This window comes from Neoarius graeffei, chromosome 15, assembly GCF_027579695.1.
Source record: "Neoarius graeffei isolate fNeoGra1 chromosome 15, fNeoGra1.pri, whole genome shotgun sequence".
Lineage (NCBI taxonomy): Eukaryota > Metazoa > Chordata > Actinopteri > Siluriformes > Ariidae > Neoarius > Neoarius graeffei.
This window is the reverse complement of record NC_083583.1, coordinates 65,791,266-65,813,063: the sequence shown is the minus strand read 5'-3', so window position 1 is coordinate 65,813,063 and position 21,798 is coordinate 65,791,266. Positions and strand designations below refer to the sequence as shown.

Genomic DNA, 21,798 nt, shown 5'->3' with positions numbered 1-21,798 from the left:
CGAAACGCAGACCCACTAAGCTGGTGGGAGACCAAGGCTGCACTCTATCCACGGCTTACACATGTGATGGCCCATACACGGATACACGGAGGATGTGTATAGTGGCAGCATCTGTCCCCCCCAGAGAGGATCTTTTCAAAAGCAGGACAGATTATAACTGAGAGGAGAAATAGAATCAGAATTAACTAGTTAATTGCAGCAATTAAAGGAATAGGTAGGAAAAGGAAGGCACAAAGACACCGCACAGCGCCTGAAAACGGGTTTTCAGGCGCTGCGCACCCGTTTTCAGGCGCTGCGCGGTGTCTTTGCGCCTGCAGTGGTGCTTTGCCTGTGCTGTGGCTGAAAATAGTTCCAGATATAAATTGGTCTAGTAAATCCCTTCGTGATAATTTGCATTGATATGTGTACTCGATGTGAATGTACAAGTCATGAGAAATAATTATAAAAAATCTTGAGTTATTTAATTCATTTTTGCAACGACAATGCTAGCTGGACACGCCGGATTACAGCGACTACGCTAAGCTAAGCTAACCTGGGCGTTTATAGATCAGGACAATGGCTGGGTCGGCTACAAAACGCTTTGGCTCACTCATCCAACTCTAGGGACTGCAGGGACTGACTCAATTTCATCTGGGGGTGGCGTATTCCTTTAAATCAAAAATAAAATCTCAGGAGCCGTTTGGGAGCCGAAAGAGCCGGCTCCTTATAGTAAGAAGAGCCAAAAGAGCTGGCTCCCGAAAAAGAGCCCAAATTCCCATCACTAGTAAACAATGAATGAAACAGCCGTGGCTGTCACCTGGCGGCAGCGCGCAGTGATAAGAAGGGAGAGAAAATAGTGCCAAGCGATTTCGAGGTCTGACTTTTTATTTGGCAACGGTTTTGTGATGCAAATATATCACTCTTTTGAACACATACTGTTTTGAGAAGAAAAACGTTTTACTTTCGTGACCCCAACAAACTTGCCGGACTACTTTCGTCTGGACCAAAACTGGGCAAGAACTGGACTCACAGGATGCTGTCAGGGGTAAGTCAGTGTGTTTGCACGACACTATTGATGGGGATGCCATACAGATTCATGTCAAAAATCCCGAACTATCCTTTTAAAAGCCTTAAAATAAATTCAATTTTTATTGCAGAAGCATAATCTCACACTGAAAATTGTAGAAAAATGTAACCCTTAACTCAAGTGAATTAAAAAAATAAATAATAAATCCCTGACTAAGAAATAATTATTTTTCATAAAATCACCTGTTCCACAATTATTGGCACCCATAACAATTCCGAGAAAATATATGTAATTGAAGCATTTCTGTCATTTCTACTGTAGTTTATAAAGTTGATCAGAGTATCTAGGAACCTTTAATTAGTAATTCATCACATCCTGTTTCCATGGGGTATAAATATTGATGTGACACAGAGGCCTACTTCTCTTATCCACGCTTCAACATGGGAAAGACAAGAGAACCATTCAAGTAAGGCAGATGTGTGTCGACCTTCATAAGTCAGGCAATGGCTACAAGAAAATAGCCACTCGCCTACACCTGCCCATATCTACAGTCAGAGGAATCATCAAGAAGTTTAAAACAACTGGAACAGTGGCAAACAAGCCTGGACGAGGATGCAAGTTTATCTTGCTGCCACGCACAGTGAGGAGGATGGTAAGAGAAGTAAAAAGTTCTCCAAAGCTCACTGCTAGAGAATTGCATCAAAGAGTAGCATCTTGGGGTCACGAAGTCTCCATAACAACCATCAGGCGCTATCTACATGCCAACAAGCTGTTTGGGAGGCATGCACGGAAAAAGCCTTTTCTCACTTATGATACAAGCATAAATGTAAATGTCTGGAGTTCACTAAGCGGTACTGGGACTTCAACTGGGACCATGTGCTTTGGTCAGATGAGACCAAGATAGAGCTTTTTGGCAACAAACACTCTAATACATCACAAAAGATGAGTATGCGGAAAAGCACCTCATGCCCACTGTGAAGTATGGGGGAGGATCGGTGATGCTGTGGGCCTGTTTCTCTTCCAAAGGCCCTGGGAACCTTGTTAGGGTGCATGGCATCATGAACTCTTTGAAATACCAGGACATTTTAAATCAAAATCTGGTGGCCTCTGCCCGAAAGCTGAAGATGGGTCATCACTGGGTCTTTCAGCAAGATAATGACCCTAAACATGTGGCCAAATCTACACAAAAATGGTTCACCAGACACAAAATCAAGCTCCTCCCATGGCCATCTCAGTCCCCAGACCTCAACCCAATTGAAAACCTGTGGGGTGAGCTGAAGAGGAGAGTGCATAGGAGAGGACCCAGGACTCTGGATGATTTAAATCAAATCAAATCAAGTTTACTTGTATAGCGCTTTTAACAATAAACATTGTCGCAAAGCAGCTTTACAGAATTTGTTTAGATTAGATTACAGATTTGTTTAGAATTTGATTTAGAGAGATTGTGCAAAGAGGAATGGTCAAAGATCCCTCTCCTGTATTCTCCCATCTTGTGAAATGTTATAGAAGAATATTAAGTGCTGTCTTGTTGGCAAAAGGGAGTTGTACAAAGTATTAACATCAGGGGTGCCAATAATTGTGGCACACATGATTTCATGTAAAAGAATTATTTCTTAATGTGAGCTTTTTTTCCCACTGAATAAATGCACTTGAATTAAAGGTTAGATTTTTCTCTTTTTTTGCATTGTTGTCCTATATTATTTGAAAAGAAAATTTATTAGAAGCCTAAGAACATATCTTAATGAGGGGTGCCAATAATTGTGGAGGGCGCTGTACATACTAGTGAGTCTATTTTGTTTTGCATTCCTGTTCACACTGCCCTTTTCTCTGGCCCCGAAGTGATTGTTCAGGGCCTCTAGATGGAGGCAGCCCTCAAAAGATGGTGAGAAGCCCCACAGAGACTGCATTGCACAGGCCTCTTAAATTTGGTTGAACACCCTTGTTGGCAGTGGCAATGGAGAAATTAATCATAGTCTTTTGGTATATAGAGTTATAGTTATTTTGGGTATGGTAAACCTGAAAAGATCTCTTATTCGGTACACTAAGACTCTGCCCACTAACGAGCTGCCGGGTTTATGATTGGTCAAAAGCTTTTTGTGTTAAAGTGCACTGGTTTAGGGAAGCTGGTCAGTCACTCTGCAATATAATCAGCCATAGGAGCATGGAGCTGATAGCCACGCCAAATGTCGATCTGACAAGGTAAGCCCTTAAGAAGTACTTTAGGATTCTTGAAACTTACATCTGCAAACGTGTAATTGTCTGATATTTCTACTGAACTATGTAACTAACACTAGAACTAGAGGACAGTTTTATGTGAAAATACCTTTGTAAGTATCTTTGTTTTACATACATATATAATATTACACAGTGGCATGAAGATATGAAGTTTATCTTTGACTGGTGAATGTATATTTCACAAGTGAGCGAAGTGAACGAGTGATATATTTTTCAAAACGAGAAGATAAACTTCATTTCTTCATGCCACCATGTAATGTTCTTTATATTATATAGACACATCCACAAAAAATACGCAAGTTAATCAAAAGAATTTTAATTTTGAACTGGTTCGCCATTTTGACAACGCACGTCTAGTCAGTGGGAAAACACTGGGAGTGACATCATCAGAGTGAAATATCTGGAAATATGTCACTCAGATCCATGATGTATTTGAAATGAAAATGCGAGTTTTTCAACATGAGAAGATAAACTTCATATCTTCAAGACAACATGTGATTTTCTTTTTTAATAGAGACACATTCACAAACAGAAAGTACCTAAATTTATCAAAAAATCATCAATTTCCTCATGAGTGACATATAGAGATTTATGTCATGGTTGCCATTCTCGATGTCCTGGCTGTAGTTCATATGAAAAATATGAATGGTGTATTTCCCAGTAAAACACTTGTCTATGTTAAAAAATATATATATATATATATATATATATATATATATATATATATATATATATATATATATATATATATATATGAGAGGGAGAACCACAGTTTTTGTTGAGTTTTTAAACTGTCAATGGTAATGCTGTTTTTGCTGCAGTATTTTGACTGATTTATGGATAACCTTGGACTTCTACTCTACAAACACTGTCAATGCTGTTAAAGGAAATGATGCAATCCTCTTTTATTCCTCATTTATCTGTGTTACAAGAGAAAAAGTATCATGCTCAGCAGGTTTATGTTTTGCGAAGGAAGACCTTGCTGCTGTGCTGGTGACTTTAGGTGAAATGCAAAACAATCTGGGTTAGTTTGATACACATACAGTTGAATACTTTTATGTTAAAACATTTGCTAAAATTTGATTCCAGTCATAGAATCATATTCAAAGTGTAAGTTGTCACTGCTTCTGCATAACCGTATGCTCACGTGTCCGAATGTTTTGGCAGTTGTAATTTTTTCTTCAAGCACCACATGGATTAAATTTCTTTAAACAATTACTGGCTGTCTCTTTCAGTAACCCCATGTCCATGAGACTTGACCAAACATTGGAAGAAAGCCTACGAGATGACCTGAGATATTACTTCATGAGTCCCTGTGAGAAATACAGAGCACGGCGACAGCTACCATGGAAACTGACAGTACAGATTTTAAAAATAGTCATGATTACAACTCAGGTATACAGATACATAAGTCACATTCAGTGTGACTTACTGGAATGTATTAGGCTTCTTTAAGATGCTTCACCATTCATTATCTAGTACCAGTGAAGTAACGATGCACAAGTGGAAAATGTCTTTATTGTCCTACAACAGTTAGAGTTATCTCAAATTACTACTTTTCTACTAGACAGATATAAAAAGCGATTCTTTAATATCCTCAAAAGATGCAGTAGGCTGAGCAACATCTGAGAAATATTTTCCTCTAGAATAGTGAGTGCTGCATGAAATCTCAGAATAAAGAAAAATATCTGTTCTATCTGTTCCTTTTGAAGCTTATTCTCTTTGGGCTTAATAACCAGCTTGTAGTGACCTACAAAGAAGAGAACTTGATGGCCTTCAAAAATTTGTTCTTAAAAAGCTACAGTGGTGTGGAAGAGGATGACTATAGTGTCGCTGTCTATACTAAAGAGAATGTCTTTGACCATCTATACTATATCATAGATCAGGTTTGTTTGCTTTTTTCACTCTCATGCACCTCACTTTTTCTCACTTTTATTGCTTCTATTCAATTTGTATATTTTCCTTATTGAAAAACACTTGGTTTTTGGACTTTCACTCTTTTAGTTCATTGCTGATTCCTATCCAATAGTTCTTCCTGATCAAAACATAGCTACCAACTGCATAGTGAGACTGCTAAGACATGCTTTCACTAAGACATGAGCAAATCTGCCACATCTTATCGAACCCCTGTTCATTCAGCATCACTATGACTAGCTGTATCTGTTCACTGCTCCAAATACAGTACTAGTCAAAAGTTTGGACACAGCTTCTCATCTCATCTCATCTCATCTCATCTCATCTCATCTCATCTCATTATCTCTAGCCGCTTTATCCTGTTCTACAGGGTCGCAGGCAAGCTGGAGCCTATCCCAACTGACTACGGGCGAGAGGCAGGGTACACCCTGGACAAGTCGCCAGGTCATCACAGGGCTGACACAGACACAGACAACCATTCACACTCACATTCACACCTACGGTCAATTTAGAGTCACCAGTTAACCTAACCTGCATGTCTTTGGACTGTGGGGGAAACCGGAGCACCCAGAGGAAACCCACGCGGACACGGGGAGAACATGCAAACTCCACACAGAAAGGCCCTCGCCAGCCACGGGGCTCGAACCCGGACCTTCTTGCTGTGAGGCGACAGCGCTAACCACTACACCACCGTGCCGCCCGACACAGCTTCTAATTCAATAATTTTTCATTGTTTTTGTGAATAAAAAGACACAATGTCAAAGTAACGATGGATGTCAGTGAGTGACTCTTGACATAATATGGCTTACTACTGTTCTGGAATAGGGAAATTTTCTTTATTTTTATTATTTACTATTTACTGTTTGATCTCAAATGCATTTAGAAAGCAAGAAACTTGTCCACTAATTAACTTTTGACGAGACACACCTATGAATTGAAAAGCATTCCAGGTGACTACCTCATGAAGCTGGTTAAGATAACGCCAGTAGTGTGCAAAGCATCATTAAGGTAAACGCTGGATACTTTGATGAATCTAAAATATGAAACATATTTTGTTTTTTTAACACTTGTTTGTTTACCACATATTTCATAGTTTTGATGTCTTCTGTATTGTTCCACCATGCAGAAAACATATGTATGAATGAATAGGTGTGTCCAAAGTATTGACTGGTACTGTATATTTGTACCTTTTTATTGATATTCATATGGTCTAGACAGGAATGGTTGAATGATCCCTAACACCAGAACATAATTTAATTATACTGCTGCAGCGTTTGCATTACTCGAGTTCTTAACTGGTTTCAACCAGTTGCCTTATGGATGCCCTTTGAGCAAAACGAAATTCAACGCAGTGATGTCCTGCATAATTCAAGGAAATGTGATTTATAGTTCACTACAGTAGCCACCTAATAATATTTCAGATTTACTTCAGTTTGTTACATTCCAGAAAGATCAGAAAATTTTTATTTTGTGGATTTCAGGCCAGTTTCTCATCTCATTCTCATCTCATTATCTCTAGCCGCTTTATCCTTCTACAGGGTCGCAGGCAAGCTGGAGCCTATCCCAGCTGACTACGGGCGAAAGGTGGGGTACACCCTGGACAAGTCGCCAGGTCATCACAGGGCTGACACATAGACACGGACAAACATTCACACCTACGGTCAATTTAGAGTCACCAGTTAACCTAACCTGCATGTCTTTGGACTGTGGGGGAAACCGGAGCACCCGGAGGAAACCCACGCAGACACGGGGAGAACATGCAAACTCCGCACAGAAAGGCCGTCGCCGGCCACGGGGCTCGAACCCGGACCTTCTTGCTGTGAAGCGACAGCGCTAACCACTACACCACCGTGCCGCCCAGGCCAGTTTCTATGATAGAAATATGGTTTGGTTGTGCTACTAGGGCTGGGTACCGGTACTGTGTACCGGTACAAAACCGGCATTTCTTGCTGGACCGGTCCAAAAAAAACAGTCCGGAAAAAAATCAGTGGACCGGTTGTTGGACTGATTAGAAAATTCACAGTACCAGGCTACCAGCAGGCGGTCACATAACAATGTTACCGGTCTAAGAAAATAACAAAACAGAGCAGATTTAGCTATCCGTGGTTACTCTCTTTCGAAGATGTTCGCTGTGAATCATATCTAGAAACACTTAAAGGATGAGTCAACAGACGGCGAGGCGAGTATAGTTAGTTTTGAGACAAAGTGCGAACCTGAAAAATTATATCGATCAAGAATAGTGATCCGACACATGCATACACTTGTACTCACATAAATTTACATGCGAAATAAAAATGACACCCAAACAAACCACAAATCAGTTTACCGATATTTTTTCCTTCCTGTGTGCCCATAGTCAGCTTATTTCCATGAGTTTGGAAAGCCGAAATCAATCAATAAACAAAGAAACTGGCACTCACTGCTCGCTCAGCAAAACACACCGCCATTTTGAATAAGGCTGAGATCTCGGAAAATCTCGCGAGATTTCTGCATATTAGTTGCTTGTGCATTGAAAATAATCATACCATTCTAATATACAATTTGAACATGATTTGTAGGACTCACAGAGACCTGTACTTGTGTCTCACTCCCCAAAATATGATATAGTACTGCTGCACTACTATAATCAGGTCCAGACCTGGACCTGAATTTTCTGTACCAGTACCCACCCCTATGTGCTACCACTGACAATAGATGCAAACAAACCCGTATAGTGCACCTACTGTTCCTGTCATGCTAATAAATATTGTATTTGTCCCGCAAGCTTCATATTTACACTCTTCAAGCTCACGCCCATGTCACATGAAAGTAGAGGAAAAGCCTCCTGCTTGCACATCTCTAGTCTTAACCAGATGCCTGTGAACTTTTCAAATAATGTAACTAACCCCTATTCCTATCTGTATTCACATGTCCTCCCCATATCTGTGTGGGTTTCCACTGGGTTCTCTGCTTTCTTCCCATCAGTAAGTGGATTGGCTATGATAAATTACCCCTAACTGTGAGTGAATGAATGAATGTGTCACTGTTTATCTCTTGGTGTCCTGTGATGGCCACCCCATCCAGGTTGTATTCCCGCCTCATGCCCTCCTGTGTTTCTTATGAAAGGCCTCAGATCCATTGTCAGGATCAAATGTCAGGATTTGAACTCTGAATGAACACTGTTGGAACATACCTTTTTTTTTTTTTAATGATGTGAATATTTGATTACTTCAAAACCTGGCATGAAATGTCTGACAGTACATGTGGAAGTCCAAAGTTTTTTTTTTTGCTTTAATTTCTTTCTGTAAGGCTCCTGGGACAGCACGGTGGTGTAGTGGTTAGCACTGTCACCTCACAGCAAGAAGGTTCTGGGTTTGAGCCCAGTGGCCGACAGGGGCCTTTCTGTGTGGAGTTTGCATGTTCTCCCCGTGTCTACGTGGGTTTCCTCCGGGTGCTCCGGTTTCCCCCCACAGTCCAAAGACATGCAGGTTAGGCTGACTGACCCTAGGTGTGAATGTGAGTGTGAATGGTTGTTTGTCTCTATGTGTCAGCCCTGCGATGATCTGGCGATTTGTCCAGGGTGTACCCTGCTTCTTGCCCATAGTCAACTGGGATAGGCTCCAGCTTGCCCGTGACCCTGCACAGGATAAGCAGCTACAGATAATGGATGGATGGATGTAAGGATCTCATCAGGATGGTATGGAATCCCTTAATTTCCCCAAGTATACCATACATACAGTATGAGGACTTTATCATGGTCTGTGCACACTGATATGACATGTATCATATTAAACAGACCAGACCCGGGTTCGATTCCGACCTGAGGTCATTTCCCGATCCCTCCCCGTCTCTCTCACTCCTGCTCATTTCCTGTCTCTACACTGTCCTATCCAATAAAGGTGAAAAAAAAACAAAAAATATCTTTAAAGAAAAAAAAAACAAATACATAAAAACAAACAAAAAAAAAACATTTGTGAAAGTCACCAAAAGATGCAGAAGGGTCTGTAGAAATAGAAACTAAATAATTATTGTTTACAGTGTGTTATAGAATGATATGAACACTGTACTATTGTGCAGATGAGTTAGAGTTAGAGAGGCAAAAAGAAAAAGTTCAGTTCAGCAGGCAACGTTCCCTCGATTGTTACTGAGTGTCACAGGTCTGGGGAAAAAGCTGTTGGTGTATCTTGTTGTAGTGTCTTTGCTGGCCCTGAATCTTCATCCAAATGGATGTGGCTGGAAGAGGTGATGTCCAGAGTGAGAGGGTTCAGCTATAATCTTGCCAGCATACTTTGTGATCCTGCTGTTGGAAATGTCCTTAAGCATACATCTAGGCTACATCTGATGATCCTCTCCACTGTCCTGATTATGTATTGGCTCGCTCTTGGGAGGTGGAGGATCCAAACCCAACAGTTATCAATGAAGTGAGGATGGACTCAATAATCACTGTGTAGAACTCAGTCATCAGTGCATGTAACAAGTTAAACTTAATCAGTCACCTCAGAAAGAACATTCTCTGCTGTGCTTTTTTGGTTATGGAGTTATGGTTCCTCACCCATTTCAGGTCCCTGGATATTGTGCTGAAGAACTTGAATGACCCCACAATGGAAACCACAGAGCCATTAACTAAAAGTATGTCTAAATGAAATGATTTTGTCAGAGAACAAAAAAGTGTATTCAGTGTGTTATCTGTCTTGCAGTACTCTCAGTTAGACCAGCTGTCTGTGAGCTCTGTCAACTATGCCGAGGAGGATGGAAAGTTACTTCCTTTGGTCATCTGTAAAAAGTACTACAGACAGGGCCATGCGGAGCATTCTGAAGGAACTTATGATATAGATGCACAAACTGAGTCAGGTTATTACTGTCACTCTTTTTTTTAATTTTATTATTATTATTTATTTATTTATTTATTTTTATTTTATTTTATTACCAACTCCCAAAATAGATATTTTGGGAGTTGGTGAGTTCTTTTTGCAAATCTTTTTTAAGGAAAAGAGTGTAAAGGTGAGTAGTAAAGTAATGCTCATTTAATTTAGGAAAAAAGAATAACAGAATGTGGTCTGATTTTAGATTAGATTAGATTAGATTAGATTAGATTAGATTAGATTAGATTAGATTAGATAAAACTTTATTGATCCCTTTGGGAGGGTTCCCTCAGGGAAATTAAGATTACAGCAGCATCATTACAGATAAACAGAGAAAAGAAATAGAGAAAACTTCTAGATAAATTAAAAAGTATTTACATATACAAATATAAAAAGAATAAGATATGAGGAAGAGAGGAAGTGGGGGATAGAGAGGAGAGGGAAAGGGGAGGGGGCAGAATGGGATACTGATCATTTGACACAAAAGATTATCTTTTTTTAAATTAATTTATCCACTTATTACATTTATTACACATTTAAATGTATTTATATCCCATTTCTATAAGATTTCCCTAACGTCGAATGCATACATTTCAGCTTGCCTAACTTTGGATCCCAGATCTGCTCCAAAATGGAGGACTAACAATGCCTCTTTTTTTGAAATTGACTTTTACAGGTGTGCACATCTAACTATTGTTCCTTTCCTGTCTTTATCATTACATCTTTAGCTGCTTAAACCACATGTATTTCTTATCAAACAGACTTATCACTATTGAAATCTCATTCTGGGTTAAAGGAATCAACCTGCAAACTGTCCTTTCACATGAGTTGCCTGATTGTTATACTTTTGCTGTTTCGGTAAGATATTGTTTAGCAAACGTTGCAAAATTGTAAATTAATCAGCCTTGGATGGTGCCATTACAGAGTGCCTTATGTTATTATTTGATTTTTTTCCCTCAGATTACATTTGACAATCAGTGCCATAGTGGGAAAGTGAAAATTACCCTTGATATTGATGCTGTTAGCAGTGCATGCAAAAACTGGAAGATTTCAGGAACTGGTATGAGGAAAAATATTACGACACAATAAGTGCTGACTAATTAAACACTTTTGTTCATATGAAAGATCTACTTTTTTCATGGTGGGGATTTTGTAGCTGCTCTTAACCAGAGAGTGCCTGAATTTAGATATATTTATAAGATTTACAGGATAAATAATGGCATCATAACTGAAGTAATGATGGATAATAAAACAAGCATGCGCAACTTGTGAACTCAATATTTAACAATTATTCACCAAAGGCGAGGTGAATATTGGTGAATAATAACTGAGACAAAGTTTAGGGATAGATTAGGGACAAAATTAGCTCATGTTTTAAGTCATTCAAATTCTGTAAAGCTGCTTTGTGACATTGTTTATTGTTAAAAGTGCTATACAAATAAACTTGACTTGACTTGACAAAGTTGAAGGTATTATTCACCGATACTCACTGAGCCTGAGGTGGATAATTGTTTAATATAAATACAGAGGTGATTATTTTTTTTAAAAATCCTATAAAAAATCAGGGGCAGCACGGTGGTGTAGTGGTTAGCGCTGTCGCCTCACAGCAAGAAGGTCCGGGTTCGAGCCCCGTGGCCGGCGAGGGCCTTTCTGTGCGGAGTTTGCATGTTCTCCCCGTGTCCACGTGGGTTTCCTCCAGGTGCTCTGGTTTCTCCCACAGTCCAAAGACATGCAGGGTAGGTTAACTGGTGACTCTAAATTGACCGTAGGTGTGAATGTGAGTGTGAATGGTTGTCTGTGTCTATGTGTCAGCCCTGTGATGACCTGCGACTTGTCCAGGGTGTACCCCGCCTTTCGCCCGTAGTCAGCTGGGATAGGCTCCAGCTTGCCTGCGACCCTGTAGAAGGATAAAGCGGCTAGAGATAATGAGATGAGATAAAAAATAATTTATTTAAAACTTCAAAAGTGGCATGCAAATGTAATAACGGCGCGGTGCAGACATGTCACTTACCTATGCTGACTCACATAAAATACTTTATTTCGAAATAGATAAAATAAATCACAATCCCACCTTACCTCTGAATAGTTTTCGACCAGACTTTGTAGCATCTTTAGTGCTTTTAGGAACAGCATATTCTTTCATAGTTTGTAATTCTTCTTCACTTATGGTAACAAAGCAATTGGCAGCCATTTTGCCGAGTCGCTCGAGGTGATTATCAAGAAACAGTCTGAATTTCTCAACTAATCAGCACACGATTTCCTATAATCATCTGCGTATTTATACTAAAATGAAATATAGATTACTGTGAAATGTTTTATATTTGTTTAGGTTGGAAAATGAAAAATAGTTATTTCATTATTTATGGAAAACTTATCTTAGTAGAAATAATTTCAACATGTGATTATCTTTTTCAGCTCAGAAGAACACTCACTATCTTCTAATTTTTGATGCTGCTGTTATCCTAATGTGTTTGATCTCTTCTGTGCTTTGCATTCGCTCTATTTGTCTTGCGATTAGATTACTTCAGGTAAACCCCAGTCCATGAACAATAACTGTCTACGAATATTTATTACAGACATGTCCAATTATTGATATTTCTTCTTTGTATCAATTGACTCAATTGACCGTCTCTGTATGACTTGTGCATCCTTGCACAAGTTTTGTATTCGTAGAGTTTCTGAAATGTTTTATGTTTTATTTATACTTTCTTTTTTTTGCAGAGATTTTCCAAGTTCTGTGTTTGGAAGTACAATCATAAAGTCTGTGAGGAGGACCAACGAAAATTTTTAAATGGCTGGTACATCTTGGTAATTATCAGTGATGTTATGGCAATCATAGGGTCAATACTGAAGATGCAAATTCAAGCAAAGGTAATTTTGAAATATTAATTAATACAGAATGAATTTAAATGAGTTTTATAGGCTTACTTCGATTAGCATTACTGCAGAGGAATAAGTAGACATGATCGTTTACAAATTATATTTCTACCTCATGACTTAAGTTCAAGCTGATATATCAGGGAAGAAAATCATACTTTTTTGGCATCACATCAGTTCATATTTATAACTTTTGAATGTCTACAGATATTATTTCATAAAACTCCCAATAGCAGGTCCATATTTACACTCCTCACTCTCATAAACGTAAAAATTTTTCCGTAAATTTAATTTGGCCATTAAATGTTTTAAGATGAATAACTGAATAATAACATGGTAGTTTAATGGTCTCAATTTACTGCCATTGTTCGATCACAGTTTACTTTAGCACCAAGGAAGAAAAATAAATTCGCCTCACTCCCAGGATAAGCATTCTGTGTCATTCCTCTTCTTTTTCTCACAGAGCCTGACAAGCTATGATGTGTGTAGCATCTTTTTAGGAACATCCACACTCATGGTCTGGGTTGGCGTCATCAGATATTTAGGTTACTTCCAGAAGTATAATGTGAGTAGGCACTCGTCACATGTACACTTGAAGTCAGTTTAACATCTGATGTCTCTTTTTTAGTCCATAAATGAGACCCTGTATGCATGGATTTATTAGCATTATATAGGCCTACATAGCTGTACATATAACTAATACATTGTACTGTAGTTAGTCATTAAGACATATAATAAGTTCATTTCTGACTGTGCAGGTTCTTATCCTGACTATGCAGGCAGCCCTTCCCAATGTTCTCCGCTTCTGCTGCTGTGCAGGAATGATTTATTTGGGCTACACGTTCTGTGGGTGGATCGTTTTAGGGCCATATCATGAAAAGGTAAAATAGTATAGTCCATAGTGTAGTACTTAAAAAGTGAACATACAGGATAAAGATCAGGGAACTCTAAGTTATTTGATTTCGTGAACTGCCCTTGAAGCAATACACTCACCAGCCACTTTATTAGGTACACCCATTTACCTGCTGTTTGATGCAGTTCTCTAATCAGCCAATCCCTTGACAGCAGCACAATGCATAAAATCATGCAGATACAAATCAAGAGCTTCAGGTAATGTTCACTTCAAACATCAGAATGGGAATAATTGTGATCTCTGTGACTTTCACTGTGGCATGGGTGTTGGGACCAGATGGACTAGTTTGAGTATTTCAGAAACTGCTGATCTCCTGGGGTTTTCACACACAAACAACAGTCTCTAGGGTTTACACAGAATGGGGTGGGGGGGACACTGAGTGAGCGACAGTTCTGTAGGTGGAAACGCCTTGTTGATAAGAGAGGTCAGAGGAAGATGGCCAGATTGGTTTGAGCTGCCAGGAAGGATATAGCAACTCGGAGCAACTCTTTACAACTGTGGTGATCAGAAAAGCATCTCAGCATACAACAGCAGAGGACCACATTGGGTTTCATTCCTGCAGCCAAGAACAGGAATCTTAGAATCAAGAACAAGCTTCTTTTAAAGTGGCTGGTGAGTGTATTTTCTTAGAAAATGTTAGGTGCAGTACAGTGCCTCAGTCTTAAGACCATAAGATGGCAGCATTTGTATTTTGATAGGAAAAGCTTACTGTTGTCTTGTTTAAGCAGTAGATGTAGGAAAATTACCTCTTTTTTTTCCCCAAGAAAGTAATTAATCATGTCATGTCCCATATGTCTGCATGGATTTGTGCTACTGGGGACAGTTTGAGGGTCTGAGTCGCGTGGCCGAATGTCTCTTCTCCCTGGTGAATGGGGACGACATGTTCCCGACGTTTGCTGAGTTCCAACAGAAGAACACCGTAGTGTGGCTGTTCAGCAGGGTCTACCTCTACTCTTTTATCTCTCTCTTCATATACATGGTGCTCAGCCTTTTCATAGCTCTCATCACAGATGCTTATGAGAGCATCAAGGTACAACTCTAGCAAGCTAATCACGACAGGACATAATACAAACAATGTTATAGCAAAGTTGTGAATGCATTTTCAGAAGCTGAGGTGGCATCTTTACCATTTAATAAAAATATAGGCCTATAAATAATTACAAAATTTAATTTAAATATTTTTATTTACTTTTTTGTCCTGTTGTGTAACATGATACCTTTCAACTCATAGCTACCCTCATATTAACAAACTTTCCTTTCTCTTTGTGGGTTAGCGCTACCAGAAAAACGGGTTTCCCATGACAGAGCTGCAGCTGTTCCTGAGTGTGAAGAAGGAGTTCCCAGAGGGGGAGGATGTAAAGAATGGAGAGGAAGGAAGCACCAATAGCTTCTCCTCCTTCACTATGCTGTGTGGCTGCAGAAGGTACACAGTCTCAGGCTTGTCCCTAGTGGTTAAGCCACAGTGGAATAAGAAATGAAATTAGTGGTGGGAGGGAGACGTAGACACACCCAACTATGTGCTGATTACAGAGGCATGCAGAGCTAGCAAGAAAAAAAAAACCTGCAGGAGACTTCTCTTTGGCTTTCGGCAGCTGTCCTTGGTTGATAAGCAAACTCATGTTATGACAAAGCTTTTTCTTTCAACAGTTTTTTTCAGTCTTAAGTGGAAAAATAGATGTTTTATTTCAGGTTTTTGACTCTAAATACTTGGATAGACTTTAAATCTCCTTTCACATGGTGGAAAGTGGGGTAAAAAAATTTAAAAGTTCAATAGATTTAATTTGGTGTAGTGGTTAGCGCTGTTGCCTCACAGCAAGAAGGTCTGGGTTCGAGCCCCGTGGCCGGCGAGGGCCTTTCTGTGCGGAGTTTGCATGTTCTCCCCGTGGGTTTCCTCCGGGTGCTCCGGTTTCCCCCACAGTCCAAAGACATGCAGGGTAGGTTAACTGGTGACTCTAAATTGACCGTAGGTGTGAATGTGAGTGTGAATGATTGTCTGTGTCTATGTGTCAGCCCTGTGATGACCTGGCGACTTGTCCAGGGTGTACCCCGCCTTTCGCCCGTAGTCAGCTGGGATAGGCTCCAGCTTGCCTGCGACCCTGTAGAAGGATAAAGCGGCTAGAGATAATGAGATGAGATGAGATTTAATTTGATCTTGACTTCACTACACATACAAGTCGACATTTCTTCTGAACATTGATGTGAGCCCATGGGTTTAAATTCACGGTCTCTTCATGCAAAACAACATTGTTAAAGTGAAGGGATGAGCCATTTAAGTCTATTTTTATAAGCATACACGAGAGACTGGAATATCTCTCAAAAGGAAGAGTGCTCAGTGGTTATTTACTTTGTCTTTGTCCAGTTGCCAGCCTTTATCTTTAGGGAGTGTCACAGAAATCCCAACCATAATTTGACACTTTATATAAACCACAGATAAAAGCCACTTATGCACTGAGTGGCAAGCTATCAAGTCCCTGAGAAGATTTGTGAAGAGATGGGAAAGTGGTTTTGAAATGTAATTTGAGTTTTGGGCAGATATTTATCATTGGTCATTAGATTTTTGCAATACATGATCCTTTATGGCCATGTTAATCTCTGTGAAACCTTGTTTGGGCAGTGTGAGGATGTATGTCCCTTTCTGCATTTAACCACTGATTGCTTGGGGAGTAGTGGCTTGGTGTTAATCATTTGAGAAAATGATCAGTTTACTGGAGATCTCCCAGTTACAGGAGTTGGATGTTTAGATTGTGACATACTATAACATTCTTATTTGCCAGGAAAATATATTAGCTTAACTTGTAGGGACAGAAATGCCATATTGTATTCTGTGGTATGGGTGGTGTAGGATCCAGAAGCAAGGCCAATTTATGCTGACAACCCAGTCCTCGCAGATGGCATCACAGATGGCGTCTGCGAAGCCCCCCCTTCGCAGACGCTCTGTGCGCACCTCCCAAAAATTGTGACCACCGCAGACAGCCTTGCAGACAGCGTCGCAGACAGCGTCACAGACAAGAGGGCTCTGATTGGTCCACTCTACATCCGCTCTACACGCACTTCCGCTTCCCTACTTTCCCGGTTTGTTTTGTTTTCACGACCGCCATTTTTAAAAACACGAGCGAAGATGGAGCAGCACGAAGAGCGGTTGATCAAGGAAGTGAGGAAGTACGTACATCTATACGACTCCAGTTCTAGTTATTATAAGTAACCAGAGGATAAACACTCACCAACTACTCCTAGCGATTTTGCGACTTCGCGCCCCCTTGCGTTGTGACGGTGAATAACATCGCGCACGCCTATTACTCCCCGCTCAACAATAAATTACAACTGTCTGCGAAAAGCTATCTGAGAAAGCCTTGTCGTAAGAGCATGCAGAGGCCTGCAGAACACAGACCAGTAAATCCAATAATAAAAAAGATTTAATAGGAGTAAAAAATAAACCAAAAGTAATCCAGAAAAAGCTAGGGACAAAAAAAAAAGAAAACGAGGCAGGCAAGGACAAAAAACGCTAGCATTAAAAATAGTCCAGACAAAAAAACTTGAGAAAAAACGTATCACAACAAACATGAAAAAAGACAAAAACGTAGCGCAAAAAAACTGTGACAAGAAACAAGCAAAACAGAGCGCGAAATCCAAGAAGCAATAATGGCGCAGAAACAACTTAAAGAATCAACGAGACATTCTGGCAAAGTCTCCTTCTGAAAATGGCCTTTTATACACAGCAGAGCAAACCAGGAAGTGAATGCCGGCAAGGTGGAAGTCCCGTCCCGGATCCGGATTAGCGCTGAACTGGGAGATAATAAATCTCCGGAGTGGAAGTCCGGGGCGGAGCATGACACTTCTGTAGTAAATTAACCTCTCAGGAAATAAAATGTATAAAATTTGATAAACAAAAACTTTATACAAAACATCTGACAAAATCATTTCCACTTAGTGGACACGTGACAAATTGCATACGTGCATCGTAAAATATTCAAATTTGACAAGATTTACATCAACAGTCGATGAACAAAAAACACATTTTATCAAAAAAAAAATTAAGCTTCAAACTTTTCGAGTAGAGTTTTTATTTTGTCCTTGGTTGGTTCAGCAAAACGCTCTGCCATTTTGTTTTTCTCTGCTTATGGTATATGAGCTGATAGCCTAGTCGTAGAGTAGCCAATCAGAGTGTGCGATAGCTCATATCCAGTGAATGTGGATAGAATATTTTCAATTCCCATGAGTTACCTATTTTATTGCATATCAAAACCCATAATCAGATGATTTCTTGAATGTATTTATGATCATTTGTCGATGCTTCTCTGTTTAAGTATGCATAATTTTCAGTTCCAAATAGACAAAGATAAAGATCCAGATAGACATTTTTGTTAAATTCTTTAAATAATTATTTAATATTTGTAACAATGACTTGAAGTGAAAATGTCCTCATCTCATCTCTCTAGCCGCTTTATCCTTCTACAGGGTCGCAGGCAAGCTGGAGCCTATCCCAGCTGACTACAGGCGAAAGGCGGGGTACACCCTGGACAAGTCACCAGGTCATCACAGGGCTGACACATAGACACAGACAACCATTCACACTCACACTCACGGTCAATTTAGAGTCACCAGTTAACCTAACCTGCATGTCTTTGGACTGTGGGGGAAACCGGAGCACCCGGAGGAAACCCACGCGGACACGGGGAGAACATGCAAACTCCGCACAGAAAGGCCCTCGCCGGCCACGGGGCTCGAACCTGGACCTTCTTGCTGTGAGGCAAGAGCGCTAACCACTACACCACCGTGCCACTGAAAATGTCCTCAGTATTTTAAAAATATAAATTATATATAATAAATTACAAATATCATAAATTCCCTAAACATTACAATATTTACATTTCAGATAAAATTAATGAATTATAAGTCTTGAATTAATTAAATTAATACAATATTTGATCAATAATTAAGGAAAACAATGTTGTCTAATATCAGAATTAAATGTGTCGACAGTTTTGCAAACTGGAATCTCCACACACCCACCCCTTCTCCAGTAAACCAATGTAAAAAGAGAAGACATTTGTCCCTTTTAAATGTTTATGGTAAATCCAAATGAAAATTTCTGAAATAATTATTTGTCCCCCAAAAGTCCTCGACAAATATAAATTACATAGAAATTTAAATAGTGACGTTATAAAACCTTATGTCACACTATTCATATAATAAATTATTATTTAGCAAAAGGCAAACCAAAATTGTTAAATAATGTTTACTGATGCTGCTAAATGAAATGATATTTGTTCCTGGGAAGCTTCAAAGAGCATTCAAAGAGCATGCAGTATGGCAACTTGAACATCCTTGAACAAGTTTAATCTGCCAAAACACGGCTACTGATGAGTAACAAAGGCCTTCCTGGCAATCCTAACACAGAGGATTTGCAAAAATAAATTACTCTGGGAAATGTGTATGCTTTGTTATTCTTATATTCTGAAGATGACAATTCAGCATATAGAAATATATAGGGCTAGATTTTAGAACAAACACAATAGAATGTGATTGTTTCTCATCCACTATGATCATATTTATTGATAGATTTTTGTGACATTTACATAGAGAAGGGCTTAGAGTATACGAGAAGTTCAATTTACATTCTTATACGGTATTTGTGTCTTGTCTATCTTTTGCAGATATTCCAATGATGATTGCACCATTCTCATGAGCTGATAGAGACCATCTCAGAATAGAGAACAACTGATGTCTTCAGTGGCAAAATCTGTGATTGTGGACTCTTTTGCATTTTAAAATCCTCATTTGACAAAGGAAGATGATCTCTAACATCCATGAAAAGGATTAGACTATAATTAAGGCTCAGGAGTAAGAAGATTTGCTGGGAAATTTATCTTAAAAAGCAGTAAACTGCTAAATTGATTTCAAGGAAATGGCCCCCATGCAATGCATGAACCATTACCCAGTAGGTAAACATTGTTAAGAAAATTCAGTAAGTTTCAAGATCTTATCTTGATGTTCACAAAATGAGACTCTGGGTGTTTAATATGAAGTAACTCTTGCTCTCTTTTATTCATTTATTTATATAGAAAAACACAGTTGATGTGTGTCTACTCTGGTGAGGGAAAGACTGTATATAACTGCTATAATGTATTTCTATGTGGAGAAATACATTATAGCAGTTATATACAGTCTTTCCCATTGGACTGGTTTTGCTATACAGTTTTGACAACCCTAACTCATCCACCCATAGACATACTTGATGCAATTTTGTAAAGTCAGCATCTTTGTGAAAACCACAAACTCCCAGCAGGTCTAGAATTCCTCTAGACTGAAACAATATTTTGAAAAAAATAGCAAAAGACTGCATAGTGGTGCTGTGGTTAGCACTGTTGCCTCATAGCAAGAAGGTTCCAGGCTTGAACCTGCTGGTCGAGGGGGGCCTTTCTGTGTGGAGTTTGCATGTTCTCCTCATGCCTGCATGGGTTTCCTCCAGGTGCTGTGGTTTCCTTCCAGAGTCCAAGGACATGCAGATTAGGTCAACTAGCTACTCTAAATTGCCCATAGGTGTGAATGTGAATGCGAATGGTTGTTAAACTCTGTGTTCGCCTTGCGATTGATTGGCAAACTATCTAGGGTGTACCCCACCTTTCGCCCAAAGTCAGCTGTGATTGGTTCTAGCTTCCTCCATGACCCGGATAAGCAGTAGAGACAATGGATGGGTGGTTGGATGGATGGACGTCCACAATCATGTCCATATTTATACCATTGACTGAGAATATCTGATCATCAGCACAAGTTCATACATTACATTACAGGCATTTAGCAGACGCTGTTGGGGATTAGGTGGCTTGCTTAAGGGCTTAAAGGCACTTCACCCATTCCTACTAGTCCAGGGACATCAAACCGGTGACCTTTTGGTTCCAAAGCTGCTTTAGGTAAGGTTATAAATAAATAATTATTATTTATCATTAGGCATCAAGGTTCCTTGCAAACTCCACCACACAGCAAATATACAAATGTGAACAGAATTGCAAAAGCATTTTATTTTTGCCTGGGTTGTAGTGTGAGGATGTGAAAATGCAACTGTAAAGACAGTATAAGGATTGTTATTACTTTTTCAATATGGCAGAATCAGACCCGTTTGGAGATTGAAAATGATGTCAGTTAGATTTGCATTTTAATGTTAGCATCCACTGTATGTAGTTCATGAAAATGCAATTATAAATGTATATTTTGCAGTTGAATTTGAATTATATCTTAAATTATATACACACACAGACCCAGGAAATGCAGTCACAAATCAGCATTTTCTAATTCGCATTTGAATTTGAGCGAAGTCTGTAATTTGCTGCCATACTTCATAGCACCGAAATGATGAATTCAGCATGTTTGAGCATCATAATGATTATGAAACTGTGTTGAATAAGTGATGCAGCTGGTGACTTTGGCTCTGGAGGAAAAACAACCTACTACAAAAACAAAACAATCTATTCGAGCTTCTTTGGCAAAACAACATTTTCACTTCATTATATACTAAAAACCAGGTGGTTTTTCAGTGGAAGGTTTCATTTCCTATTCAAAAAGACATTTACATATCAAAGTTGTATACTCTTCCAGGTGAATAAAACAAATAAAGGATGCCTTTACAATCAGTTCCAGCATTATTGGCATCATGGGAAAGATGGGTAAAAATTTTAGAAACAAATGCCTTTGTGTTTAATGAGCTAAATATCAGACTGAAAGGCCGAAATAATAAGCCCATTTATATTCTGATGTTCATGTGTTGTCTACCTTTGCAGACTTCCCAAACCTGATTACATTGTTCTCATCAGCTGTATTACGAAATGCTTCCTTTATTATACTGTATACCATCTACCCTATAATTTACATGTGTATCAGGGATGAGAACTTAACCCACATTAGCGAAAGGAAGAAGGTAATCAGTAATATCCAATAAGAGGACTAGAATGTCATTAAGACTAAAGAGTTAAAAGGTCTTCTGGGTTGGATACCAAGTAAATATGATGAAAATATGA

General features: G+C 39.2%; 1 protein-coding gene across 1 annotated transcript; it reads left to right on the top strand.

The window, feature by feature from the left end:
- The first annotated feature begins 3,156 nt into the window (after nucleotides 1-3,156).
- On the top strand, nucleotides 3,157-19,873 carry mcoln2 (mucolipin TRP cation channel 2). Its single transcript, XM_060940613.1, has 14 exons — nucleotides 3,157-3,205; nucleotides 4,477-4,636; nucleotides 4,954-5,127; nucleotides 9,832-9,985; nucleotides 10,594-10,672; nucleotides 10,758-10,854; nucleotides 10,957-11,056; nucleotides 12,412-12,524; nucleotides 12,718-12,867; nucleotides 13,337-13,438; nucleotides 13,632-13,754; nucleotides 14,610-14,816; nucleotides 15,061-15,209; nucleotides 19,441-19,873. Exons 1-14 carry the CDS (start codon nucleotides 3,168-3,170, stop codon nucleotides 19,475-19,477), a joined length of 1,683 nt encoding a protein of 560 aa, XP_060796596.1. The 5' UTR covers nucleotides 3,157-3,167; the 3' UTR covers nucleotides 19,478-19,873.
- The last annotated feature ends 1,925 nt before the right edge of the window (nucleotides 19,874-21,798 follow it).